This window comes from Muntiacus reevesi, chromosome 5, assembly GCF_963930625.1.
Source record: "Muntiacus reevesi chromosome 5, mMunRee1.1, whole genome shotgun sequence".
Taxonomy (NCBI): Eukaryota; Metazoa; Chordata; class Mammalia; order Artiodactyla; family Cervidae; genus Muntiacus; species Muntiacus reevesi.
Window position 1 is genome coordinate 88,063,170 of NC_089253.1, and position 25,736 is coordinate 88,088,905.

The 25,736-nt window shown below is 50.3% G+C and overlaps 2 protein-coding genes across 5 annotated transcripts in view; one reads left to right on the top strand and one right to left on the bottom strand.

Annotated features, from left to right (window-relative positions):
• Positions 1 to 7,839: 7,839 nt before the first annotated feature.
• On the top strand, positions 7,840 to 9,985 carry NPPA (natriuretic peptide A). The gene is made up of 3 exons (XM_065937139.1): positions 7,840 to 7,959; positions 8,056 to 8,382; positions 9,968 to 9,985. The coding sequence occupies exons 1-3, from the start codon at positions 7,840 to 7,842 to the stop codon at positions 9,983 to 9,985; spliced, it is 465 nt and encodes a 154-aa protein (XP_065793211.1).
• A 1,931-nt stretch (positions 9,986 to 11,916) lies between these two features.
• CLCN6 (chloride voltage-gated channel 6) overlaps positions 11,917 to 25,736 on the bottom strand; it is a 33,196-nt gene continuing 19,376 nt past the window's right edge. For 3 of the 4 annotated variants that reach the window (XM_065935747.1, XM_065935746.1, XM_065935745.1), the window contains 10 exons: positions 23,843 to 23,969; positions 23,416 to 23,569; positions 22,909 to 23,068; positions 22,713 to 22,819; positions 21,545 to 21,731; positions 20,443 to 20,600; positions 20,170 to 20,326; positions 18,504 to 18,611; positions 18,236 to 18,361; positions 11,917 to 15,115 (listed from right to left, as the gene is read on the bottom strand). In XM_065935747.1, coding sequence (XP_065791819.1) covers positions 15,035 to 15,115; positions 18,236 to 18,361; positions 18,504 to 18,611; positions 20,170 to 20,326; positions 20,443 to 20,600; positions 21,545 to 21,731; positions 22,713 to 22,819; positions 22,909 to 23,068; positions 23,416 to 23,569; positions 23,843 to 23,969 — 1,365 coding nt within the window. In that variant the 3' untranslated portion in view covers positions 11,917 to 15,034. Of the gene's footprint in view, positions 15,116 to 18,235; positions 18,362 to 18,503; positions 18,612 to 20,169; positions 20,327 to 20,442; positions 20,601 to 21,544; positions 21,732 to 22,712; positions 22,820 to 22,908; positions 23,069 to 23,415; positions 23,570 to 23,842; positions 23,970 to 25,736 lie in introns of those variants that run through there. The other variant, XR_010663304.1, reaches the window with a different exon arrangement.

The window sequence follows — 25,736 nt, forward strand, 5'->3', positions numbered from 1 at the left end:
TCCCTGATGGTCCACTGATTAAGAATCCACCTGGCAATGCAGGGGACACAGGTTCTGTCCCTGGCCTGGGAACTGAGATCCCACACGCCGAGGGGCAACTACGCCTGGTGCCACAACTACTGAGCCCTCGCACTGCCGTTACTGAAGCCCACACACCCTGGAGCCCATACTCTGCAACAAGAGAAGCCACTGCAATGAGAAGCAAGTATACAATAACTAGAGAGCAGACCCCGCTCCCTGCAACTCGAGAGAGCCCGTGCACAGCAACAAAGAGCCATTGCGGCTGGAAAAACAAAAGGTTGCTAAGAGGCGGGTAATTTGTCACGCAGCAATAGTTGACTAATACTTCCCTTTTCCGCTCACTCTTATTTCACTTGAAGTAGAAGCCCCAAAAGCTTTAGCAAATACACTTGCCTTGGGCCTTTTCCCCTGGGCAACCTGCCCCCAAATTTCAGTTTCAGTGACCTCCAATTGGCACCAAAGAAACAGAACATCATTTTCAAAGTCTAAAGCAATCATTCCTAATTACGTACCAGTGTCCTACCAATTCCTCCCAACTGGGGCTTCTGCTTTAGGCTATTTAGGTCTGACAGAGTCATGCCAGGAATGTGATGGGTTTTTCACACCAGTTCTGTCCATGTGTAACATCGCTGGGCACTCATGGCTCCCTGAAGCAGCCCACAGCATTCCCCTGGAGGATCATGAAACCAAACTCAGCTAGAGACTGAAGATGCCCCAATTCTGGATTCTCCCAGCCGTTTGCAACCCTCATTCCATCATATGATTAAGATGACTTCTTTCCAGTGATAAGGAAATAAAGGCTTTTGATTTTTCAGCTAGTGGAAGAGGTGGGGGTGGGGGGGGTGGATCTGGTCTGTGTCTTTTGCTTTTCACTCCCACAGTCTGGTTTCTAAACACCCCATTAAATATTAACTCTTTCACACACATGTCTTGAAGTGGATCAGGGGCATGGAAAGGAAGAGAAACTGTACGTCAAGTCATTTTCCATTTCAGACTCAAATCAAAGGCTTTCATATCATTGGGGTAGTGAGTATATTGGGGGCTATCTGTTTTCCCTGGGCTCTTTTAGTGCAGGAGGTGGTGTTCTGTACAAAGTCCTCAGGGCAGAAAACTAAGTATTCTTTTCTTGCCACTCACCTTCTGCAAAAACAAAACAAAACAGAACAGAGACAAAAGAAGAAACTAAAAAAATGACACTCGTGCCCCCACTCCAGATTCACTCTGGAAGGGGAAAAGTTTTAACAGTAAAAGTAAACTGAAAAAAGTTCTAAATTCTTCTTCTGGAAACTTGCATGGGACTTTCACTTTTCCTTGGGCCACCGACAGACTTCAGAAGAGTCGGTGGACGCAAGAGCAGCATCAGCCCTCAGAGGCTAAGCCACGGCAGAGGCCACCCACCATGGTGCCCTTCCGGAAGTCTTGCTTGCATCAAAGGCCTATCTCAAAGGGCATCTCCAGGAGACATGCTGTGTGACGCACACTCGAGGAGCATCAGTTCCCCAGGGTGGCTGCTCATTGAATCCTCTTTGCTAATAATAACCTTGCTACCCGAGCAATTAAGCTGTGAGCGCATTCCAGGATACATCAGGATATGGTGGTTCTTGGCCCCCAGAGCTATACATGTGCAGAAAGTCTCCTTGAGGGTCAAAAGTCAAGGGATACCAGGACCCAATGAGTCTTGCTTCTTTCCTCCCAGACGCCGCCCTACTCAGAATTGCACTCATTTTGGATTTGAAGTTGAGTTTGGCCAATCCAAATTAGTAAAGGGGTTTGCTTTCTCCTTTAGAATAAAACTACCCTGGATGTCTTTCTTGTCCCCTGGACATGTACCACCCTGATATCCTGTCCTCTTGCTGTGTAACAGCCTCTCCATCTGACCAGCCAAGGACTGAGTGTAGGTGGAAGAGGGCCTGGCTAGGACAGAGCTGTCATTCCATTTGCAATTCCTGAGGTTCTAGAGGGTAGATTGAAACAAGTTAGGTGTGTAAATAGGTCACGGTAAGGCAAGAGATAGATGGGCTCCAGGTTAGGCATTCATAGCTAGCTTCCTGTTTACATTTCATGGGGCAAAAAAAAAGGGAGCTTCAGGCTAGACCTGTACAACTAGCCTCCTGTTTCATTGCCTGAGACAGGACATAGGTGGGCTCCAGGTTAGGCACTATCCAGGTGGCTCAGTGGTGAAGGAATCCACCTGACGATGCAGGAGACACAGGTTTGATCCTCGGGTTGGGAAGATTCCCTGGAGTAGGAAAAGGCAACCCACTCCAAGATTCTTGCCTGGAAAATTCCATGGACAGAGGAGCCTGGTGGGCTACAACTCATGCGGTCACAAATAAGGCCCCAAAGATGCATGCAATTTGACTGCTTGGGGCTGCAGTGCAGGGTTCTCATCCCTTCAGTGTAGTGTTTCCCCTCTGGACTTGATTGAGCACGCATGCACTCTCTCACTCTTGTTTACCCTCTGAAATGGAAGTAACAATGGAAACAGGGTAAATAGCCAGGCTTTGTCTCTTATGCACACCTTGAGATAACAATCATGGCAAGAACAGAGAGGGGTTAAACCTTGTTTGAGTGAAGGGTCAAGAAATCACATATTCCCCCTCCTTGGGATACCAGGCCTTGGGGCAAGGGAGACACTACACATGTGCAGAAAGTCTCCTTGGGGGTCAAAAGTCAGGGGATGCCAGGTCATAATGAGTCTTGCTTCTTTCCTCCCAGATGCCTTTGTGTTGAAATCCATTTGGGTGGGAGGGGAGGGTCCTGAGGCAAGGTAGCTGGCGGCGGGGGGGGGGGGGGGGGGGGGGGGGGCGGGAGGGCGGCAAAACAAGACTATTTGGCCAGAGAGGAGACAAAGACCCAGAAAACCAGGTCTTTATAATGAATTTAAACTTTCCAAAGGTGTGACTCTGGAGACAGCTCTCACAGAGTTTGCCCATGTGTCTTTCAGCATGCACTCTGCCTTTCCAATAAATGTTTTACTTTTCTCTTTACCTTCTACCTCCTCATCAGAATTCCTTCTTATCTCAGTAGGCAAGGACTGGGGATTTAGGCCCTAGCTGCTGGCCTCTCTGGTCTAATGGTTAGGATTCCTGGTCAGGGAACTAAGGTCTGGATTCCAGCTCACTACTGCTGCTTACTGCAAGATACCGCTCACTGCTGCATGCATCCAAAATCAATGGGGCTTGGATATGTTGATTTCCTGAGACAGTCCACATACTCACAGACTTGCCAAGCATGCAAAGCTACAGTCCCAGGGCAGGGGGAAGGCAAGGAAGTGCTCAGAGGCAATCTAAAGGACTGGGGCTCAGTTCAGTTCAGTTCAGATGGTCAGTTATGTCCGACTCTGCGACCCCATGAACTGCAGCACACCAGGCCTCCCTGTCCATCACCAACTCCCGGAGTTTACCCAAACTCATGTCCATTGAGTCAGTGATGCCATCCAACCGTCTCATCCTTTGTCGTCCCCTTCTCCTCCTGTCCTCAATCTTTCCCAGTATCAGGGTCTTCTCAAATGAGTCAGCTCTTCGCATCAGGTGGCCAAAGGATTGGAGTTTCAGCTTCAGCATCAGTCCTTCCAAAGAATACCCATGACTGATCTCCTTTAGGATGGACTGGTTGGATCTCCTTGCAGTCCAAGGGACCCTCAAGAGTCTTCTCCAACACCACAGTTCAAAAGCATCAATTCTTTGGCGCTCAGCTTTCTTTATAGTTCAACTCTCATATCCATACATGACTACTGGAAAAACCACAGCTTTGAGTAAACAGACCTTTGTTGACAAAGTAATGTCTCTGCTTTTTAATATGCTGTCTAGGTTGGTTATAACTTTCCTTCCAAGGAGTAAGCGTCTTTTCATTTCATGGCTGTGGTCACCATCTGCAGTGATTTTGGAGCCCCAAAAAATAAAGTCAGCCACTGTTTCCACTGTTTCTCCATCTATTTGCCATGAATGATGGGACCAGATGCTGTGATTTTAGTTTTCTGAATGTTTAGCTTTAAGCCAACTTTTTCACTCTTTTCTTTCACTTTTATCAAAAGGCTCTTTAGTTCTTCTCCACTTTCTGCCATAGGGTGGTGACATCTGCATATCTGAGGTTATTGATATTTCTCCCAGCAATCTTGATTCCAGCTTGTGCTTCTTCCAGCCCAGAGTTTCTCATGATATACTCTGCATATAAGTTAAATAAGCAGGGTGACAATATACAGCCTTGACATACTCCTTTTCCTATTTGGAACCAGTCTGTTGTTCCATGTCCAGTTCTAACTGTTGCTTCCTGACCTGCATACAGGTTTCTCAACAGCCAGGTAAGGTGGTCTGGCATTCCCATCTCCTTCACAATTTTCCACACTTTATTGTGATCCACACAGTCAAAGGCTTTGGCATAGTCAACAAAGCAGAAATAGATGTTTTTCTGGAACTCTCTTGCTTTTCTGATGATCCAGCAGATTTCTGATTGCTGAAGCCTGGCTTGGAGAATTTTGAGAATTACCTTATTAGCATGTGAGATGAGTGAAATTGTGCAGTAGTTTGAGCATTCTTTGGCATTGCCTTTCTTTGGGATTGGAATGAAGACTGACCTTTTCCAGTCCTGTAGCCACTGCTGAGTTTTCCAAATTTGCTGACATATTGAGTCCAGCACTTTCACAGCATCATCTTTTAGGATTTGAAATAGTTCAACTGGAATTCCATAACCTCCACTAGCTTTGTTCATAGTGATGCTTCCTAAGGCCCACTTGACTTCACATTCCAGGATGTCTGGCTCTAGGTGAATGTGAGTGATCACACCATTGTAATTATCTGGGTCATGAAGATCTTTTTTTGTACAGTTCTTCTGTGTATTCTTGCCACGTCTTCTTAATATCTTCTGCTTCTGTGAGGTCCAAACCATTTCTATTCTTTATTGAGCCCATCTTTGCATGAAATGTTCCCTTAGTATCTCTAATTTTCTTGAAGAGATCTCTAGTCTTTCCCATTCTGTTCTTTTCCTCTATTTCTTTGCATTGATCTCTGAGGATGGCTTTCTTATCTCTCCTTGCTATTCTTTGGAACTCTGCATTCAAATGGGTATATCTTTCCTTTTCTCCTTTGCTTTTCACTTCTCTTCTTTTCACAGCTATTTGTAAGGCCTCCTCAGACAGCCATTTTGCTTTTTTGCACTTCTTTTTCTTGGGGATGGTCTTGATTTCTGTCTCCTGTACAGTGTCATGAACCTCCATCCATAGTTCATCAGGCTCTCTGTCTATCAGATCTAGTCCCTTAAATCTATTTCTCATACTACTGTATAGTCATAAGGGATTTGACTAGGGCAGTGTTTAATCAGGAACCAAGACTAAAGGGATTGTTAAGGAAACCTCATGCTAAGAAGCAGCAGTATTTGAGAAGGGGGTTGAGATCACAGGCTTTGGCATAAGATCTGGGGTTCATGTCCTGATCCTGCTGAGTGACACTGGGCAAGTGACAGATGCTCTCAGGCTCAGTTCTGTCCCTCTGTGAATGGGGACAATACCTACCTCCTGGGGCTGGTGATGAAAAGGGAAGAATCCACATGCAGCTCTCAGCACCATGTCTCGCACATTCCAACCAACCAATAAAGATAACCATTATGAGTATCATGCAGTTATATGGCAGTTCACACTTCAGATCAGTTCAGTCGCTCAGTCATGTCTGGCTCTTTGCAACCCCACGGACTGCAGCACACTAGACTTCCCTGTCCATCACCAACTCCTGGAGCTTGCTCAAACTCATGTCCTTTGAGTCCTTTGATGCCATCCAACCATCTCATCCTCTGTTGTCCCCTTCTCCTCCTGCCTCAATCTTTTGCAGCATCAGGGTCTTTTCTAGTGAGTCAGTTCACACTTCAAAATGCATTTATATAGTAACAGCTCTTTCAGGGCTCACAGATAAGGAAAACAAAGACACAAAGATATATGCAATTTAACTGCTTGGGGCCACAATGCAGGGTTCTCATCCCTTCAGTGTAGTGTTTCCCCTCTGGATACATTGCACTGAAGAGTGTATAGTACTGGGTCTGGCACTTAGTAAATGGAGGCCAGTGCTGTACATTTTCTCCAGTGGTCATGTATGGATGTGAGAGTCGGACCAGAAAGAAGGCTGAGCATCAAAGAATTGATGCTTTTTTTTTTTTTTTGCTTTTCTCCCCCCATTTATTTTTATTAGTTGGAGGCTAATTGCTTCACAATATTGTAGTGGTTTTTGCCATACATTGACATGAATCAGCCATGGATTTACATGTGTTCCCCATCCTGAACCTCCCTCCCACCTCCCTCCCCAGAATTGATGCTTTTGAACTGTGGTGCTGGAGAAGACTCTTCAGAGTCCCTTGGACTGCAGAGATCAAACCAGTGAATTCTAAAGGAAGTCAACCTTGAATATTCATTGGAAAGACTGATGCTGAAGTTGAAGCTCTAATACTTCAACCACCTGATGGGAAGACCTGACTCATTGGAAAAGGCCCCGATGCTGGGAAAGATTGAGGGCAAAAGGAGAAGAGGGTAGCAGCTGAAGAGATGGGTGAGATGGCATCACTGGCTCAATGGACAAGAATTCTAGCAAACTCCAGGAGATGGTGGAAAACAGGAAAATCTGGCAAGCTGCAGTCCTTGGGGTCACAGAGTTGGACACAACTTAGCAACTGAACAACTGAACAACAACAACAACAACAACAAAAGGAGGCCATTCATTGCAGATAGAGAGACTCACTGCCTGGTGTTTCTCTTTGGGGGGGCCAGGAAAACAGAGAGCTTGATGGCTCATTGCTTGCTGGGCCTTAGAGAAGGACGTGAAGGGCCTTAAGGGAAACTGCATAGATCACAACTGCCTCCATCAGCCAACCTCACCTTGGGAGTGTTCCCAGGAAGGTGCGAGGCGTTACAAGCTTCACAGAGTCTGAGTTTCTAGAAGCAGCAAGCTTCCTTAAATGTAAATACCAGCAGCATTCTAGTGTCAAGATCCCCCCACACCTTGGAAGGAGCCATGCAGTGAAGGAGGCGGGCTTTACAGAGGAACGATCATGTTCCTAAAACTTGTCTTACGTTTCTTCTGGGGAGTGGAGTTCTTGGGACATTGGTCCCATTTGGTTCCGGCTGACTTAGGACTCTAGAAAACAACTTTCTCTTCACCTGGACACTGAGAGGGACAGTTAGGGGTAGGGGCAGCCCTGCAGAGGGAGAGGCCTGCCCTCGCCACTGCCGATGAGTCAGATGTGAGGCCAGCTCCAGCATCTGGACTAATTTGTCCTGAGCCGAGCGGCCGGCTGCCTGCCACATCCTCCCCTCCCGCCCTTATTTGGAGCCCTGACAGCTGAGCGGCAAAGCAACAGGGGAGCTGGGCGCCCGCCAACAGTCACCCTCTGCTTCCCCGCATGAGTCCCGTTGCCGAGGAGAAAGAAACCCGAGGCATCGCTGTGAGATAACCAAGGACTCTTTTTTGCTCTTCTCACACCTTTGAAGTGGGAACCTCTTGAGGCAAATCAACAAGAATGTGGCTCCTGCAGCTGAGGGTCCCGGGGGTTGTCGGGGCTGCTCAAGGCAGAGGGGCTGTGACGAGCAGGCTGGACTGATAACTTTAAAAGGGCATCTTCTGCTGCTTCCTCACTCAGCTGCTTTTATCACTGCAAGTGACAGAATGCCGAGGGTTCCGTCCCTCTCCCGGACGAGCTCCCGGAGAGCCAGGGGGCTATAAAAAGAGGAAGTGCAGGGCAGCTGGGAGACAGAGGCGGGCAAAGGCCAAGAGTGGAAGGCCAGAGAGAACAGAGAGGAGGCAGCAGTACCAGACTGACCATTCCTTGACCAACGCCAGCATGGGCTCCTCCGCCATCACCGCGAGCTTCCTCCTCTTCCTGGCGTTTCAGCTCCCAGGGCAAACAGGAGCGAATCCCGTGTATGGCTCTGTGTCCAACGCAGACCTGATGGATTTCAAGGTAGGGCCAGGAAAATGGCACGGTCTGGGGTGAGGGGGTTGTGACATTGTGCCAGGCAGTGAGACTTCTCCCTTTCCCTCTTTTCCTTTTGTAAAGAATTTGCTGGACCATTTGGAGGACAAGATGCCTTTAGAAGATGAGGCTGTGCCCTCCCAAGTACTAAGTGAGCAGAACGAAGAAGCTGGGGCCCCTCTCAGCCCCCTTTCAGAGGTGCCTCCCTGGATGGGGGAGGTCAACCCAGCCCAGAGAGATGGGGGCGCCCTCGGGCGGGGCCCCTGGGAATCCTCCGATAGATCTGCCCTCCTGAAGAGCAAGCTGAGAGCACTGTTCACTGCCCCTCGGAGCCTGCGGAGGTCCAGCTGCTTCGGGGGCAGGATGGACAGGATTGGAGCCCAGAGTGGACTGGGCTGCAACAGCTTCCGGGTAAGAGGATCTGAGGATGGAAATGGGATGGGGAAGAAGGAAATTGTGGTTTTGCTGAAGTTCAAACCACACGGTGCTCTTGTGAAAGAGCACCGCCAGGGGATGCCTTCAGCAGGAAAGGGACAGCATAGAAGCAACTCCTTTGAAATTTCTGCCCCACCTTGGCAGGGAGGGGGATGTGCTCTGAGACAATGATACCAACCTCAGCTACAGTTTGCTGAGAAAATGCTAAGAGAAAAAGACTTTGCTGTCACGAGCACTGGGGACTTAAATCGTTCATGGGGCCAAGTCACCTGTGCTCTGCTGATTGGTAGTTTGTGTCCTTTGCAGAATCATCAGATCCCAAAGGATTGAAATTTAGCAGGACTGACTTTACTAGCTCCTAATGGGCAATTTGTTTACCAGTTTATAGACGTCAGAGGGTCGTCAGGCTGGAGTGGAGGCTGGTGGGAAGGGAGCAAAGTCTGATGAAGCTGACTTTTCTGGTGGAGTCAGGTCACCAAACCAAACATGTCTCTGCTCTCTTGTAGTATCGAAGATAATGGCCAGGGAGGAAAAGGCAGGCCAGGCCCCAGGCAGTCTTCAAGAGAATCCCCTGGGGTCTCTCACTCAACTTTGTCGCATCTGGTTGCCATCAAGTTGAGTTGTGACAAGCGTTCTATTCAAGCATCAGCTTCCTGTCAACATTTCTCACATTTTATGCTAAATGTAGATAAAGTGATTTAATTGTGGCTTCTCCACCTCTCCCACCCATGTGTTAAGTTTTAATCACCTGTTACCAACATCAGTTTGAAGACGAATAAACTTCAGCACCATGGACAGAAGAAGTAGGCTCGGGTTGGTGTGATTTCTTTCATTTCCGGAAGGGAGTTCAGCCTGATATTCCTTGTCATGTTACGTTTTGTTGGAGAGAAGAATGCTCAGTTCCTTTTTTATTCTTTTTTTTTTTTTTTTAAAGGAATTAACTAGTTTTGGGGAGCAGTTTTAGGTTCACAGCAAAATTAACAGAAAGCAGAGACTCTGTACATACCCCTGCCCACCCCGCGTTCACATCCTCTTCCATGACCAACATCCCCACCAGAGTGTGACATTTGTTACCTTTGATGAACCTACACTGACTCATCATAATCACCCAACATCCGTAGTTCACATCGTGTTCATCCTTGGTGGTGTGTGGATTTGGACAACTTCGGCTTCCTGTCATTTCTCCCTCCAAATGTGTGTGTGTGTTTAGTGGGTAGAGGCTCAAACTGCAGCTCTCTACTTGCTCTCACTCACACTGCAACCTCACCACTGATTCTGAAAAAGCCCTAGGAGACCAAAAGGGCCTTTATCTTTACTCAGACTTGCTCATATTCAGAGCATGTAGGTATTGAAAAGAGAACTACAAACATTTGGGCTTTTTTCCTGATTACACCTAAGGTAGCTTGTCCTCAGTATGACACTTTTGTACACCTAGTATTATTTGGTTATGGTTATTCTTTTTTGAGAGGGGCATATATGAAATAAGGACCCTAAATCTTCTCTGACACCTTTTGAGAGTTAGTGTGGCAGCTGAGTGAATTGCACTTTCGTTCTTCCTCAGCAGTTCTTTGAAGAATAGGCAGAATATTTGGGCTTAAAAGCTGAGCAAAACGAAGAAAGGAATGTTTGCTGTGCTGACATACTTCAACTTCATGCATCTTTTGGGCACTAAATTTAAAAATTAGCCACTGGCTTTCCCAAATTCATGTTCAAGTTGTTTGGACTTGCATGTTTTACTGAGGTGGGAGCCACTGAAGTGGTAGTTTCTTTGTATCTGCTTCTGAAATGGGTGTTGCCCTGGTTTACCTGCACTAGGGAGCAGGGCTCTGAGCCATCTCCCCACTCATTACCCTTGACACCACACTCCCGTATCGGATTTTACGACATTCCTCCAACATTCCTACACCTTCACTTCCCTGAACCTTTATTCATGCTGTTCCATGTAGATGCCCTTTATCCAGAGCTCCCCATATCTCCCAAACATTTTACTCATTTCTCAAGCTCATTAAGAATGCTACTTCTTCCCTGAAGCCTTCCAGGGTACCACATGCCCAGGATAGATCAAGCTCTTCACTGGCAGCATTTTATAACTATTACTAGTCACCACAACATGGCTGGGTATGCAACTGGGTCTGCGCCCCTGATCTGCAAGCTCCTGGAGGTAAACGTCCCTTCAGCAGGCCCTGCAGCATGTGGCACAGCAGGCACTCTACATATAGTTGGTCAGATTGTACAGAAACTGAGAAAAGAGGAAGTAAAGTAGTAATATGCTCCGTGTAGAGTGAGGAGGAGGCCAGGAGAGAATTGATGATTAGTCAGGGAGGTAGGGAAAGAACTCTAAGGTAACTGCTTCTGAAAAAGATGTTCCTTGTGTGAATTTTGAATGCAAAGGGTGGAAAACTAACAACAGAGGACTAACAAGGACCAGGAGGGTGGAGAGAGGAAGAAGCGTCTGGCTCCTGAGGTCTGGCACTGGGGGAGCAGGGGCTGCTGGCAGGGGAGGAGGGGGAGCTGGGCTCACTGCCAAAGTGTCACAGTGACACAGCAGGTTCTCACAGATGGGACTGACTGAACGTGCCAAATACATGAGACGACCCTGGAACTTAGAGGAGACTGGGGAATGGGTGGAAGGGGTGATGAGTTGTGGGAGGGACAGGTTGAAGCAGGGATGGGTGAAGGGGTGATGGGTGAGGGAGGATGCATGGAGGGGCCTGAGTAGACTGAGGCTGTTTCTGCCACTGTGTTTAGTCACTCAGTCCTGGCCGACTCTGCGACCCCATGGATTGTAGCCTGCCAGATGCCTCTGTTCACGGGATTCTCTAGGCAAGAATACTGGAGGGGGCTTCCATGCCATCTTCCAGGGGATCGTCCCAACCCAGGGATCAAACCCAGATCTCCTGCACCGCAGGCAGATTCTTTACCATCTGAGCCACCAGGGAAGTCCCCTGCCACTGGGGGAAAGCAACTCGAAGCAGATCACCCAGAGACCAAGAAATCACATTTCAGACAAAACAAAATGTGACCCAAAATCCCTGAGAGGTGGCAGCAATGGAGGCTGGCACCAAGGTCTGAAAGTCCTTAGGCCCAGCACTGGGTTCATTTCTTCTGGTTGGACATTGGGGGAAACTGCCCGCAGGGCCGTATCTTAAATGAAACACTGGCAGGAACTGAATGGATTCTCTAGCAGCTGCTGTGTGAGGGAGTGCCTGTGAGGACGGGCGATTTTATAGGTGGAAAGGACCTGTGAACAAGCCCACCAGTGTTGATCTGAAGCGGGGACAGAGCAGGGTGACTGCTGTGGTTTTTGCTGAGACCCACAGGACTAAGTGGTTCTTACTTTAAGGTGCCAAGTGGCTCCCTGTGGATGAACAAGTCCTGCTGGGAGAGCTACAGACCTGAGGCTATACACCCCTCTCCAGCTTTGCATTGTGTATGTGTTAGAGGGGGGAGGAATGAAATGAAAACAAGTCCTCAACACGCTAAAGAAAGAGCACTACGGAGACAAAAGGATGATGGAGACGGATGGAGACGTTTTATTCTGACAGGTTACCGTTACAATGAGAACCTCCAAGTTCCAAGAGTTCAAATGAAAACAGAACCTTACAAATTAAAAAGAAATACAATTTATATACACCATAGAATTAGCTAACGTTACTGTATAATCAAACAGTGCAAATGGAAAGAAGGAAGCTGCTATTGATGAGATGACCAAGGTCCATGAGCTGTGGTGTAACACTGCACATCAATACTGTGGGGCCGCCAGGGTGCTGCTGGCCTTCCTGTAGGCCTTTTCATCCCCGAGGGCCTTGTCAGTGCGTGGCTTTGCATCAGAAATGTCATATGGTCAGCTGGGTCAAGCAAGCAAGTGTCCATTCCAGCCAGGAACCGTTAATGAAACGTAGCCGTTTGTATTGTTCAGTCGCTGAGTCGTGTCTTGACTCTTTATGCCGCCATGGACTGCAGCACACCAGGCTCCCCTGTCCTTCACTATCTTCCAGAGTTTGCTCAGATGCATGTCCACTGAGTTGGTGATGTCATCCAACCATCTCATCCTCTGTGGTCATGAGCAGTTACTTCCCAGAGAACAAAGATCCCTCAGTTGGGTGGTGCTTGCTCCCTCCCCTGTCACCTCGGTCAGGGAAACATGAAACCACCTCTAGCCAATCCCAGGCTTGGCCCCTGAGGATCTGTTGAGGGGTCACATCCCTGGGAGGTGACTACTGGAAACAGGCAAGATGTTGTAATGAGGGTTTCTAACTAACAGAAATCAAAGGAATGAGGCTGACAGTTAACTGTGTTACAAGTGGAGCAGTGCTAGTCTTTGGGCTTGTCTGGAAAGGGCAGATGCCAGGAGAGGACAGAAAATGATGTGCCATTCCAGAGAGGCTGGGTTTGGGTCTGATGCATCTGTTCAGGGGGAGGGAGGTGTCTGCATTCTGCCGTCTATCTCTGGGCTGCACGGATGGGAACAAAATATCAGGTGACTTAAACACAACATGGTGTGCGGGAGGGATAAATTTCAACAACACTCACCCACAGCGGCCTCTGGGCCAGCAGTGTGACCCCGTCCCCTGAAGGTGGGAGGACCTCAGTCCTGCCGATTTCAGGAAGGGGAGAGCAGCAGCAAGAGGGGAGCGGGTTCCAGTTCCGGATGCTGCCTGAGAACAGTGGCAGCTGGCTGAACACCATCACACTTAGGAGGGCTTGCTCTTTTGGTCCTGGTGAGTTCCTCAATTATTTACTAAAACATTCATCTGTGTTTCATAAGTCAAGTGCACCCAAGGGAGTCAAAAAAATTTATGTCAAAGTCATGTTGATCAAAGAGATGAGAAAACGGCAAGAACGGAGGGGCCCTAGTCACCGGGGATGATGTGGAAACAGCCCCTGGGTGCAGGTGTTGTTCCCTAGAGTGCGTGGAGCACAAGACCAGAGCTGGCAGAGCAGGGCGGGTACTCGTCCCCAGGCTGAACGGCAGTCTTGGCGACAAAGCTGGGAGGCTCAGGGGAGAGAAGAGCCTCGCTGGGGCCTGGCACTGATGCCCTCTGGCAACTTCCATGATTAAAAAAATGGGAACAACTAACTAAATGCAAACAAATGCCATCTTGAGTCTTTAAGCACATCTGCTGTGGGGTTGTCTAATGGGATGGGAGGAAGGGAGGCTCCAGAGAAGGGACTGTATGTGTATGTATATAATTATGACTGATTTGAGCAGTTGTACGGCAAAGACCAACACAACATTATAAAGCAATTATCTTCCAATTAAAAAAAAAGATGCTGCTGAATGTAGAGAGAACAAAGAGGAAAGTGAGTGCAAATGCCTGACACCCAGATGTTCATTTTGGGTGCCTGTTCAGAGATGATCAAACAGCTGGGAGGGAGACTGAGTCACAGAAACAGAGAGGGAGGCTTCCTATGTCTGACGCTAAAACCTTGGGGCATGAGCTGGCAGGAAGCACCTCCCCCTACCCACTGCTAACCCCTCCTGAGGTTGCCGCTGCTGAGCCCCTCGGGAGGGTGGGGACGGCCAGCAGCAGGCGGGTGCGAGATGCTTATGAAGGGAAGACACCCTCTTCCTCGAATGAACACCTGCTGTGCGGTCACACTCGCTTTCAGTCACATCACGGACCTGTCTGCATTCCTGGTTCAGGATTCACTCCCTCCCATCTTATGAATAACGGCACTGTTCCCCAGGGTCAAGTGAAGCAGTTTTATCTAAGGGAGCCCTGCTTTTAGGGGTGATGCACGGTCCTCTGGGCTGTGGTTGCTTCACCACAAAAAGGCAGGTAGAACTTGAGGGACGTTTAGTAATTTGATGGAGAGAAGGATCGGGGTGAAAACGTGGCACAAGGAGACCATGGGTAATCGGGAAATTAGAGAAAGCCGAAATGCTCAAAGCTGGGACAGGTGGAAATCTGACCCTGTCGTCAGCTTTATCATTAAGTTCAGAGACCACGAGCAGGATTTGAACGCTTTGTGCTTCTGGAGCTGGTGGTTCCAGGGAGATTCACACAGGGGGCCCACCTCACACCCAGAAGAACTTCCCTTAAAATGAACTAGTGAAGGTGTCAACTTGAGTCCCAGTGAGGTTCGGGGGGGGGGTGCTCTCTGAAACGTGGGTGGTTTTCTCAGGGCCCAATTCCTCATTCGCTGAATTCTGCAACTGGCATATCTCCCCCCACCCCAGTGTTTGCCTTGGTCAAAGCCCCTCCCATGATGCTTTAAGGCAACAGCTGGGCTCCCTAGAAAAGTGGCAAAGAGGAGGCTGGTCACCTGCTCTGAGGGTCACACTTCAGCAGGAGAGGCCTGACTCCCCTCTGGTCCTGGTGCTAGCGGGGAGGGGGGCTGGGGCCTGGGTCGGCACTGCATGGAGGAACGCAGGGAGCAGAAAACAGGAAGATACTTGCTGAGCAGTCAGACAAGTCCAGGTTCTGATGGTCCCATACCACCCCCAGATCTCTGACGGCAAAGTGTTCGATGACTGTAGGCTTTCCAAGCGAGTGGGTGACTGGGGATCTTCCGTGCCCGGGAACAGTCCAGCCAGCTGTGGTGGCGGAGCCCGAGCTGCTGCCCCCCAAGGCGGCTTCCGGCGAGGACAGCCGGCATGCGGCGACGAGGCGGAGCCCGGCCGTCAGAGGGTCTGGTAGTGCTGCCGCAGCCGGGCCTGCAGAAACTCATGCGTCAGGTTGTGTCGTGTGATGACCCCCACGATCTAGGGCCAGGAAGAAAAGACCCAAGTCACCTGCAGAGTGAAACCCACTGGGACGAGAACTGACTGACAGGAGTGAACAGAGCTTGCCCAGCCTGTCTCAGGCGGCAGGGCCAGAATCAGGTCCCGGAAGGACCAGGACAGACTCGACAACACGATCAGGATGCTCGTTCTAAAGGGCACCTCATTTCTAGATGGAAACGAGATATAGAGAAAGCTCGGGATCGCAAGCTGGAGGCCAATGGGACAAATTCAGCCACAGAGATTTGAGCTTGGGCCAGCTGGAATCTGGACACGAATGTCTTCTTAAGCAGAGCTCACGGTCTGTAGCTTCACAGCCACCACATCCAGCCGGCACCACCATTCAGAACTACCTGAGTCACTGTGATACTGGATTTATAGTAAGAAAAATATATTTGGTCACCACCCTAGTTTCTGGCACAAAGCTCTTAAAACTCTCAGCACTTCCTAAGTGGTGAATAATAAGGGTGTCTTGTTATTCGTAACAAGCCCCTTTCAACCACATCTGAGTTTATGCTAATGATGTCACTTCTGGGAAGCCTTTAAGGATGGAGGTTGGTTTTCCAGGGAACCAAGTGTATGACTAGAGGATTGGAGCTGTCAGCCCTACCTCCCCGGTGGGGCAGGGGTAGGGGGTGGTGGGAAATGTTGAATCCGTTGCCAATGGCCAAAGATGTAATCAACCACACCTGTGTCATGAAGCCTCTATTAAACCTGAACCACAGGGTCTGGAGAGTGTCCAGGCTGGTGAACCTGTGAGGTGATAGCAGGGTGCCCAGCCTGCCAGAGAGGAGGTAGGGCTCAGCCTCCCATCCCCCATCCCCTGCCCTGTGTACCTCTTCCAGCTGCCCATTCCAGGTTATAGACTACAATCTATTATAAAAGAATATGAGATAGGGTTGGGGGGTGGGGCTTTCCTGGTGGCTCCGTGGTAAAGAATCTGCCTGCCAGTGCAGGAGACATGGGCTCAATCCTTGGTCTGGGAAGATCCCACATGACATGGATCAGCTAAGCCCGTGAACCACAAGCACTGAACATGTGCTCTAGATCCCAGAAGCCGCAACCACTGAATCCCACCTGCCTAGAGCCCGTATTCTGCACAAGAGAAGCCACTGTAATGAGAAACCCACGCCCCACAACTAGAGAGTAGCCTCCCGCTAACCACAAACAGAAAGCCTGTGCAGCAACAAAGACCCAGCACAGCCAATAAATAAATAAATAATGAATGAATGGATGAATGAATAAATAAATGACTGAATGAATAAGGAAATTAATGAAAGAATATGAGTAACTGTTTCTCTGAATTCTGTGAGCAGGGGGTCATGGGAACCTCCTCTTTATAGCCAGTCAGTTAGGAGCACAGGTGACAACCTAGACTTTTGACGGAGAACTGAGGTGGAGGAGGGGGTAGGGTGAACAGTCTTGTGGGGCTGAGCTCTTAACCTGAGGGGCATGACGCCATCCCCAGGCAGACAGTGTCAGGACTGAACTGAGTTGAGGACACACAGCTGATGTCCAGAGAACTGCTTTGTGTAGGGAACTCACCCTCCTCCCCAATCCAGCGACAGAAGCTCAGCAGAGCAGGAGAGTCCAGAAAACCAGGGGGTTCCCACAGTCACTGTGGTGACTCACATCTCACTGGGGTGGGTGCCCCAGAACTGTCAGCGCAGCTGTGTTCCAAGGAACACGATTCCACCTCCAGCCACTAAACACATGTAAGTAAGTGCATGCGTGCTATCGGGGTTCTGCTGGGTGGGCCTCACTTTGGAGAGGTGTCATTTCCTGCAAGGCACCTAGGGGGCACTGACTGAAAGGCTCAGAAAGGTGACATTACAGTGACTGTGAAAAAAAAAAATCTGCTTGAAAGGCTGGAGACAGGGCAGGAGACCTGCGTCAGGAAGATCCCCTGGAGAAGGAAATGGCAACCCACTCCAGTATTCTTGCCTGGGAAATCCCATGGACAGAGGAGCCTGGCAGGCTACAGTCCATGGGGTCACAGAGTCGGACATGGCTAAGTGAATAACACACTCACGTTTTCACGTTCACAGTGAAATTTAATTAAACATCCCACCACAGAGAACTGAGTGAGTGACCAGGCAGCCATGCAACAGAATGCTCTTGAGCCGTTAAAATGTCCTAAATAAATACTTTTTGCCATGGAAAGTCATTTCCCATAGATTCATTGAAAAATTAAGATATTACACAGTACAGGCAGTGGTAACATTTTCAGTGAAACCTGAATAAAGTCTCTCATTCCTAGATGCAGAGGAAAAAACAAGAGATACTTAAAAAAGTTAACATGGCTGCCTCTACAGAGATAAGGGCTTGCCATCTCTTTTTTTTGTTTGTTTATCTATAGGTTCACACTTTTCTACAATCAAATACCAATGTTGCTGTAGTAAGAAAAAAATGGAGTTCTAAGAATAAAAAAATGGAAAAATCTGTAATAACTATGTAGTTTACTTTTTAATACTTTCTTGAGTAGTTTACCTAAAATTTTCTCATTTAGTGTTACAAATTCCCGTAACAGGTAGGGAACCGACCCCCTTCCCTTAAGGCAGCACCATGAAGTCCAATGAGAAGAGGAAGATTTTAGGATACAGAGAGGTTTGTTGTTTAGTTGCTAAGCTGCGTCCGACTCTTTTGTGAGTCCATGGACTGTAGCCTGCCAGGCTCCTCTGTCCATGGAATTCTCCAGGCAAGAATACTGGAGTGGGTTGCCATTTCCTTCTCCAGGGGATACGCCCGACTCAGGGATTGAACTCGCGTTGCCTGCATTGGCAGAGGGATCCTTTACCACTGAGCCCCCAGGGAAGCTCCAGGCCTAAGCTTTCCTGTCCCACAGAAAGGAAGACCAGTGCAACACTGGCTCCACCTGCCAGCCACACAGGAGACGGCATGTAGGAAACAACCAGGAGGCAAAAGGGGAAGGTTTCCAAAGCTGCTTCTCTCCCGCCCACCCCTCTGCACCTCACTCCTGCTGGGGGAGCGCAGAGCAGGTTGAGTTTGAGGGGACCCCCTGTGGGGTTCTGCTGCTCCTCCTACAGCACTGAGCTTACAGGCTCCTCTCCAGAAGACACAGTCTCCCAGGTTCTGACTCACCTCGCCCACTGCGTTTACCACTGGCAGATGTCGCAGGCCCATCGTCCTGAACAGGTTGAACACTTGGGAGACGTGGGTGTTGGGTGAAACAGTGAAGGGTGCAGGGTTCATGTATGGGGTGACGTCCTGCAGAGGAGAGAACACGGTGACCCGAGGCCAGTCCTGCCTGCCCAGGATGTGACGGTGGCTGCACAGAGGAGGAGCGGGCCATGCAGGATGGGCTCTCAGCCTCCTCACCCAGCCCCAGCCCCAGGGAAGCCCTGCTCACCACAATCATGCGCGGGTTCAGCAGGGTCAGGTCCAGGTCGTGGATGTCGGGGTACCTCGGGTAATCCTCGGCCATCTCAGCGTAGGAGAGGCGTGGCTGGTTGGCGCTCTGCAATCCCAACCCAGACACTGTTCTTGCACCGGATGTGGTCACTGGCGGGGCCATGTTTAGGGGACCCTCCCTCAATGTCTGAGAGCCGGGCAGGCAGCACAGGGCCAGGACAGGAGCTCTGGATTGAGACCTCCTGCTCCAAAGCCATTTCTCAGCCAATTCCCTAGTTGTGTCCCCTGGGCTGGTCTCCTAACTTCTCTGAATGTCCCTTTCATCTGTAGAACAGATGTGAACTATTCTAGAGTTTCAAAGAGAAAAGTGCTAACAGTAGCTGTAGCTGGGGTGACTTGGGTCCCCTAAAAGATTTGTCTGCATTCTAATGCCTAAAACCTGTGAATGTGGCCTTCTTGGAAACAAGGGCTTTGTGGATGTAGTCAAGGTAAGATGAGGTCACATGGAGGAGGGTGGGCCCCAAACCCAGGGACTGGTGTCCTACTGAAAGAGGAGAGAACACAGACAGAGGGGCAGATAACAAGGAGGCAGACACGAGTGATGTGCCTCCAGCCAGGGCAGGCCGAGGGCACCCACCACAAATGAGGGTGGCAAGAATCCTCTCCTGGAGCCTTCAGAGGAAGCACAGCCCGGCCGACTGGGCATTCTGTCCCAGGGCCTTGAAAACTGAGCAAGGACACACTGCTGTTGTTGGAAGCGTCTGAAGTAGGTTGAGTCAGGGATTTTGCCCAGTTTGTGGCGACTGGAAATGGCAGCCCCAGGAAAGTCAGCCCAGAAAAGTCACAAGGGAACCTTGCCACTATTCTTGCATCCTGAGTATCCTGGATTGTCCCCAGCTGACCGTCAGAGGGCACCGGGGCCACCACCATCAGCTCTCAGGCTGGTCACTACTCCTCCCCAACCCTCCTCCCCTTCACTCCCCCCGGCCCACAGTCTTTGCTGTCCACTGCTGACCCTCAAGGCTTCCCCAGGCCAGCACTGGTGGTTTCTGTCTGCAGGCAAGGCCCTGTATAGTCTGGCCTGCTTCATTCCTCCAACTCTCGTCCTTTGGGCCATTCCAGTGGGGTTGGGCCTCCCATAGGCCATATCCCCAAGCCCGAGCCACTCCACCCATGGGTATTCCTGTCCTGCCCATGTGAGCTGCTCTTCTGTGGGCTAGTCAGGCCACGGGTGACCTCAGGCTGGCTGCCCACGGGCAAGACCCAGAGGAAAATTAGTTTGGGAACTAGGTCTCTGGGTGAGTTTTTCAGTCTTCTTTTTTCAGGCTCCATCTGAAGGGGGTGAAGTGTGTCGCAGGTCACTATACAGACCACTCTGAACACACAAAAATCAAAGAGAAAAAAAGACTACCGGGGAATGAACGAGAACAAAAGTATTTCCTTGGATATCACATGTAACAAAGTGCATATATGGCAGAAATTAAAGTGCAGAGATTATATTAAAAGCCTCTGGCCAGAAGGACCCTTAGCAAGAGGTGCAGAGACTAAGGGGCGAGGCCCTGGAGGGGCTCTGAGCCCTGCTCAGCATCAGGGGATGTGGGGACGGTGTTCCGAGTGCCCTTCTGCTTTCCAGAGGCCCCGTGTGGACAAGAAGGCAGACTCACCGACTGGCTTTCAGAGTAACAGACTCCTCGGACGAGCAGGGTGACGAGCTGAGAGCGCAGGATCAGTCCGTGGAAGGTCAGCGGCCGGAAGCGTTCCTCCATGGTCCAGTCTTCGCTCGGGGACTGGTCAGGGTATAGGTTGGGGTAGGGGGTGTATCTGTTACACAAAAACCAGACGCTGCCTAGGACACCCTCAGCAGGACCGTGTCCCGTCCATGGCCCCGAGCCCCGCCTGCACTCCCAGGGACGGCCCCGGGTGAGGGACCCCCTCACCTCCGCTCCAGCATCTGCTGCAGGAGGTCCTCCTTCTCGCCCGGCTCCTCGGAGGTCACGTGCTCGTCGCACATGTTGCGCAGCTCGCTGGACGGGTAGGACTTCATGGACTGGCTTCGCCGGCGCTGCTCGCCGGCGCGGGTGAGGATGCTGGACTTCTGAGGATGGGAAGGGGCAGTGATGACAGACGACTGCTGGAGGGCAGGCCAGTGTCCACCCAGGGGAGGAGGTGAGTAACCCTGAGGGTCAAAAGGCACAGGCCCACGCCAGAACGGCAAGAAACCTGCATGGTGGCTCAGAGACTTGTGACTCAAGGGGCCTCTCGGAGCCCAAGTTTCCTGCTGGCCCCACGCCCTGACTCCTCTGATATGGGGACAGCAAGGCAGTGCTCCCACGTTGTATCTCTGCAGGCCTGTCACCTGATGTGCCCCCAGCCTCCAAAGCTAAGGGTGGGCACGCGGCCCAAGTGAGGCAGCGGGACTCTCCTTTGATGCCGATGCCTCCTGGTACCCACAGAGGAGCCGCCAGCCACCTGCTCACCCAGGGTACACTGCGCTTAGTTCCTCAGCTTCCCTGTCTGTCCTGCAGCTTCCTACAGACATCTTTCTTCCTTAAGTAGGTCAGAGTCCACTGATGGCTATTCAGAACCCTCTCTGGGACAACCTGCACTGAACGCTAACCACTGGTGATTAAAACCGGGCTTCCCTGGTGGCTCAGACAGTAAAGAATCTGCCTGCAGTGCGGGAGAGCTGGGTCCGATCCCTCTGTCAGGAAGATCCCCTGGAGAAGGGAATGGCTACCTACTCCAGCATTCTTGCCTGGAAAATCCCATGGACTTAGGACCCTGGTGGGCTGATTAAAACCACCACTTATCCGCATGCTTGCTGGAGTGAGAATGAACACACATCCTGATGGCCTAACGAAGTCCTTACTCACTGTCCAGTCCTTACTCACTGTCATGCACAATGACAAGGATGCTGACTTTCACAAGAGCCAACCAGGGCCAGCCCGTCTACAGGGTGCGACAAGCAATGGGGTCAGTGTGAGCAGCAGGGAACCACTTTTCCACGATCCACCCCTCCTCTGGGGTCACTTTCTTTACCTTGAACTTGATGTTGTTACTGATGAGCTGGTTGCCCTTCATGAACTCCCTCTCGTTGCCCCGGTTCTCCGTGACCACCGGGAAGGCGTGGTGGACGGTGGTGCGGAGGATGCTGACCAGGGACTGGATGCGGGTGTGTGGGTAGACGTAGGTCAGGTTGGGCTCCATGATGTCACTGGCTCGCAGTCTGGGGGAGGGAGGGAAGTGCTCCAGCCTCACGACGGAGCCCGTGGCACCGGGAGCAGCGGTGACATGGCTGTGCCTCCTCTCCGTACTGCCTGGACCACCAGGGTCCCTCTTCTGAACCACCTCCAGCCAATCCTTGAACACACGTGTTCCTTGGTACTCCTATCCTTTTTATGCGCTGTATGCTATATGATGCTTCATATGCCTGGAATATGCTCTTCCCTGCCTTGTCAGCTGAGTGGGCCAAGACCCTCATCTCAGTACGAACGCCCTCTCACCATGAACCCCATCCGCTTGCCCAGGGTTTCAGCCATCCCTCCTCAGCATCCCACGGACCACTGAACTGCTAATGACATGGGAATTAAAATGAAAGTCTTTGGGTGTCCCTTTAGACCAGGGATGCCAACTCTCACCCACAGGTCCAATCTGGTCGCACTTGCTCATTTACATGTTGTCCACGGGTGCTTCTGCACTAAAATGGTAGAGCTGGATAATTCTGATAGAGACCGCATGGCCTGCAATGTTGGAAATATTGACTGGCTGGTCCTTTCTGGAAGTTGGCTGACTCCGACGGGACAGACTTTAAGCACCTCACGTGATTCCAGACATGAGAGGCCTGATGGATAAGCTGGTGCTTATGCCCAGAGGAGTCACCGCTGATAAGGCAACTCTTCACTGGGCACACGAGGCAGCCTGCTCTCACTCACAAGGATCGGATGCTTAAACATTCAATCATAACACTTCCTGTCTCACTAGAATGCCACAGCAGCCGAATAGTCCATGAAGTGGCCCTGCCCGCCCCAGCCTCCAGCCCATGAGGCCACTCCACTCTCCTGAAAACACCTGGGGACAGACGTGCTTGCTACTGTTACTTACCTTCTTCCAACCCAAGAATCTGTACTACCACCCCCTAATACAAAGGTTCCTGGGCCCTAGACTTCATAAATTCTGCAACTAGGACACAAAGAAATCCTGGCCTTACTTGTCCATTTCCACCTCTGTCTCCCATTCTAGCAGCGGCACGCCTCGCAGGCCCACGTGGATGTCATAAATGCCTTTATTGAAAAAGTCCCCTGTCCATTTGGCCACCTGAAATATAAAGGAAAGGCTTGAAAACAGGCTGCTGTGGTGGGAACTGGGCCCTGAATCTAAACGAGGCCTAGAAGCGGTGTGCTCACCATCAGGGTGATCATAATGGGAAGGCCGTAAGTGATCTCGTTGGTAGACTCAATCAGGATGACCGTGAGACTGATGGTCATGCGGACAACCCCACCCAAGAAAGCCGCAGCACCAATCAGGGCAAAGGTCCCAGAGTAGATATGGCCCAATCCAATGTAGCTGGTGAAGAAAGAGACCAAGAACATGGCTCAGAATCATACAGTGTGTGGCGGGGTGAGGGTAGTTTAGTTGCTAGGATGTGTCAGACTATTGCGACCCTACAGACTATGGCCCGCCAGGCGCCTCTGTCCATGGGATTTCCCAGGCAAGAATACTGGAGTGGGTTGCCATTTCCTTCTCCAGGGGCTCTTCCCAACCCAGGGATCAAACCCAGGTCTCCTGCATTGCAGGTGGATTCTTTACTGCTGAGCCTCCAGGGAAGCTTGTGGGGTTGGCTGGGAAGCTATAATTCCCACACATGTGATTATATGCAAACACACACACACACACACGCACACACAGAGTACCTTTTGAGGACATTGGCAACTAAACGTCCAAAAGCAGCTCCACACAGCAGAGAAGGCACGAAAAGGCCACTCGGAACAGAGGTGCCATAAGTCCAACATGCAAGTGAGAAATACAGGATGAAGAACAAGGCCAAAGTGACGGGGCTAAACGTACCTGCGAAGCAAGAGCAGACTGACCTGAGTCCCACTGAGATGCTTACCAAGGCCTCCCAGACTACCCGGCTCCCACCAGGTCCTACTGCTTCCTGTCCAGTTCACCTCCAGTGCTGCAGGCAGAAACCCTATCTTTGTCTGGGGTGATGTCACCAACGAAAAGCCCCATTCTTGCTCAAAATTAGGGGTAAGCCCAGTTGTGTCTGAGGGTAAACAGAAGGGGCAGGTGAACAACCATTTGTTCCTGCCCCAAAGTCCAGCCCCTGAGACTCACTATCCTGGTGGAAAAGCTGAAGGATGGCAGACTCCTGGGGATTGAAGAAGAGGGTGGCCATGTCATTGTAGGTCTCGTTGGGACAAAAAAAGGTCTTGATACTTGAATTCACATCTTCTGATGTGACCTGAGAAGCAAGAATCAAAAAGTCAAACACAGGTCCCTGACCAGGGCACTTGATATTTCAAGTGGGATGTCTCCAGCGAGGTTGCAGCAAACCTGGCATGCAAGCTTTACTCATAATAAAACAGGAAGCAAAAATAGATTGAGATCAAGAGCAGCCAACTGTGATACTGTATTCCTCAAATTTTGAGAAAGAATCAGGATGAGGACCCTTATTCATGCACATATGCAACAAAAATATAACTACAATCATGATTCACTGTGGGTCTGGTTCAGTGCTACTTCTGTCAGGGGCATTGGGGGAGGTCTGGCCCTCGGGGCCCACGGACCATGGAGGACGAGGTAGAGGCCTGACAAGAGGCCCAGAGTGGTCAGGTGTCTGTAGAGGAGAGTTCAGGGCACTGCCTGACCTAAGACCAGCTTTGTTCCAAGTGGAAAAAGCCTCTGCCCTGAGTTTGCTGCAGAAGAAACCTGTGTATATGAGGCCTAATGCAGACACCTTGCTCCTGGTTGCCCACCCCTCACCTGGCTGAATAAAACCCAAATTGGGAAAAGACGGGATTTCTTCACATCCCAGCCCTCTTACCCCCATCATCTTGTGTGAGCAGATGAGAGCCTGGCACTGCTATCTCATCAGAGGGGTGTTTGTCTTCTGGTTGCTGGTGTTCAGTAGCACAGAGGGTGAACCTCATACCTGTCCCTGGGCAAACAGCTAATGGGTGTTACTGCAAAGCTAACTGAGGAGATGGATTGTTTCTGATTCCATTCCACCAGTGACATGTAAAGATGCCCTTACGTGGACATTGTAACGATAGCAGGCCATGGGTTAGTATAATCCTGAGGTGGGCCTGGCTGGGCAACACAGCCAGATGAAGGCTGCTTCAGGAAACAGGGGAGCGCCCCCTATGGGCAGAACCTGGCAGGGAGGAGCGGGCAACCGGGATGTGTGTGCACAGCTGTTGAGGGTGGACAAGCTGAGGAAACAGTTTAATAATCAACAACGCAATGTTTCCCCAACTTAGGTCTGGAGGAACCCAGTGCTGCAGGCGCTCTGGAAAGAAACCTGTGGTCAGGTGAATAGAGAAGCATCACTGCACTTGCCGGAAATCAGAGTATCTGCGACGAGCAGGGAACAGGCTCCATGATCAGACAGACCTGACTCGCACCCTGTCACCCTCTTGTGACCTCGGGAAAGGTACTCCATTTCATGAAGCTTCCGTTTCCTCATCTATAACATGGGAATAACACCTAGATCTCAAGCTATCTATTACTAGCTGAGTAGTCTTGGGCAAGACTTCAGTTTGCCTCAGTTTTCTCATCTGTCAAGTGGGGACAATACTAGCCAGAGTGGCCGTGGTAAAAACTAAGTGAGGTCACGTACATACAGTGCTTAGTGGAACACCTGGCACACAAAAAACACACCGAACATTCCTAACACTTTCTGGAACTTTAAAGGCCCTGAGAAGTCCTGTGTTCAAGAAACCTACTTAGCCCTGGTTATCTCATCTGACCATAGAATCTGTTTCCGTTTGTTTGCTCTTGAATCATGTGTATAAATGCTCCTTAGAACACACTTTGGAAAGTACTGGCCTGGTAAGGAGGTGACCTTGGGGAATAACCAGTAACAGGGATCAACAGATTTTTCCTGTGAAAAATTCTCTTTTCCAGAGAGTAAATATTTTAGGCTTTGCAAGCCACATACAGTCTCTAGTGCACGTTCTTCTGGCTTTCTTTTCCCAACTCTTAGAACTGTAAAAACCACTTTTAGCTC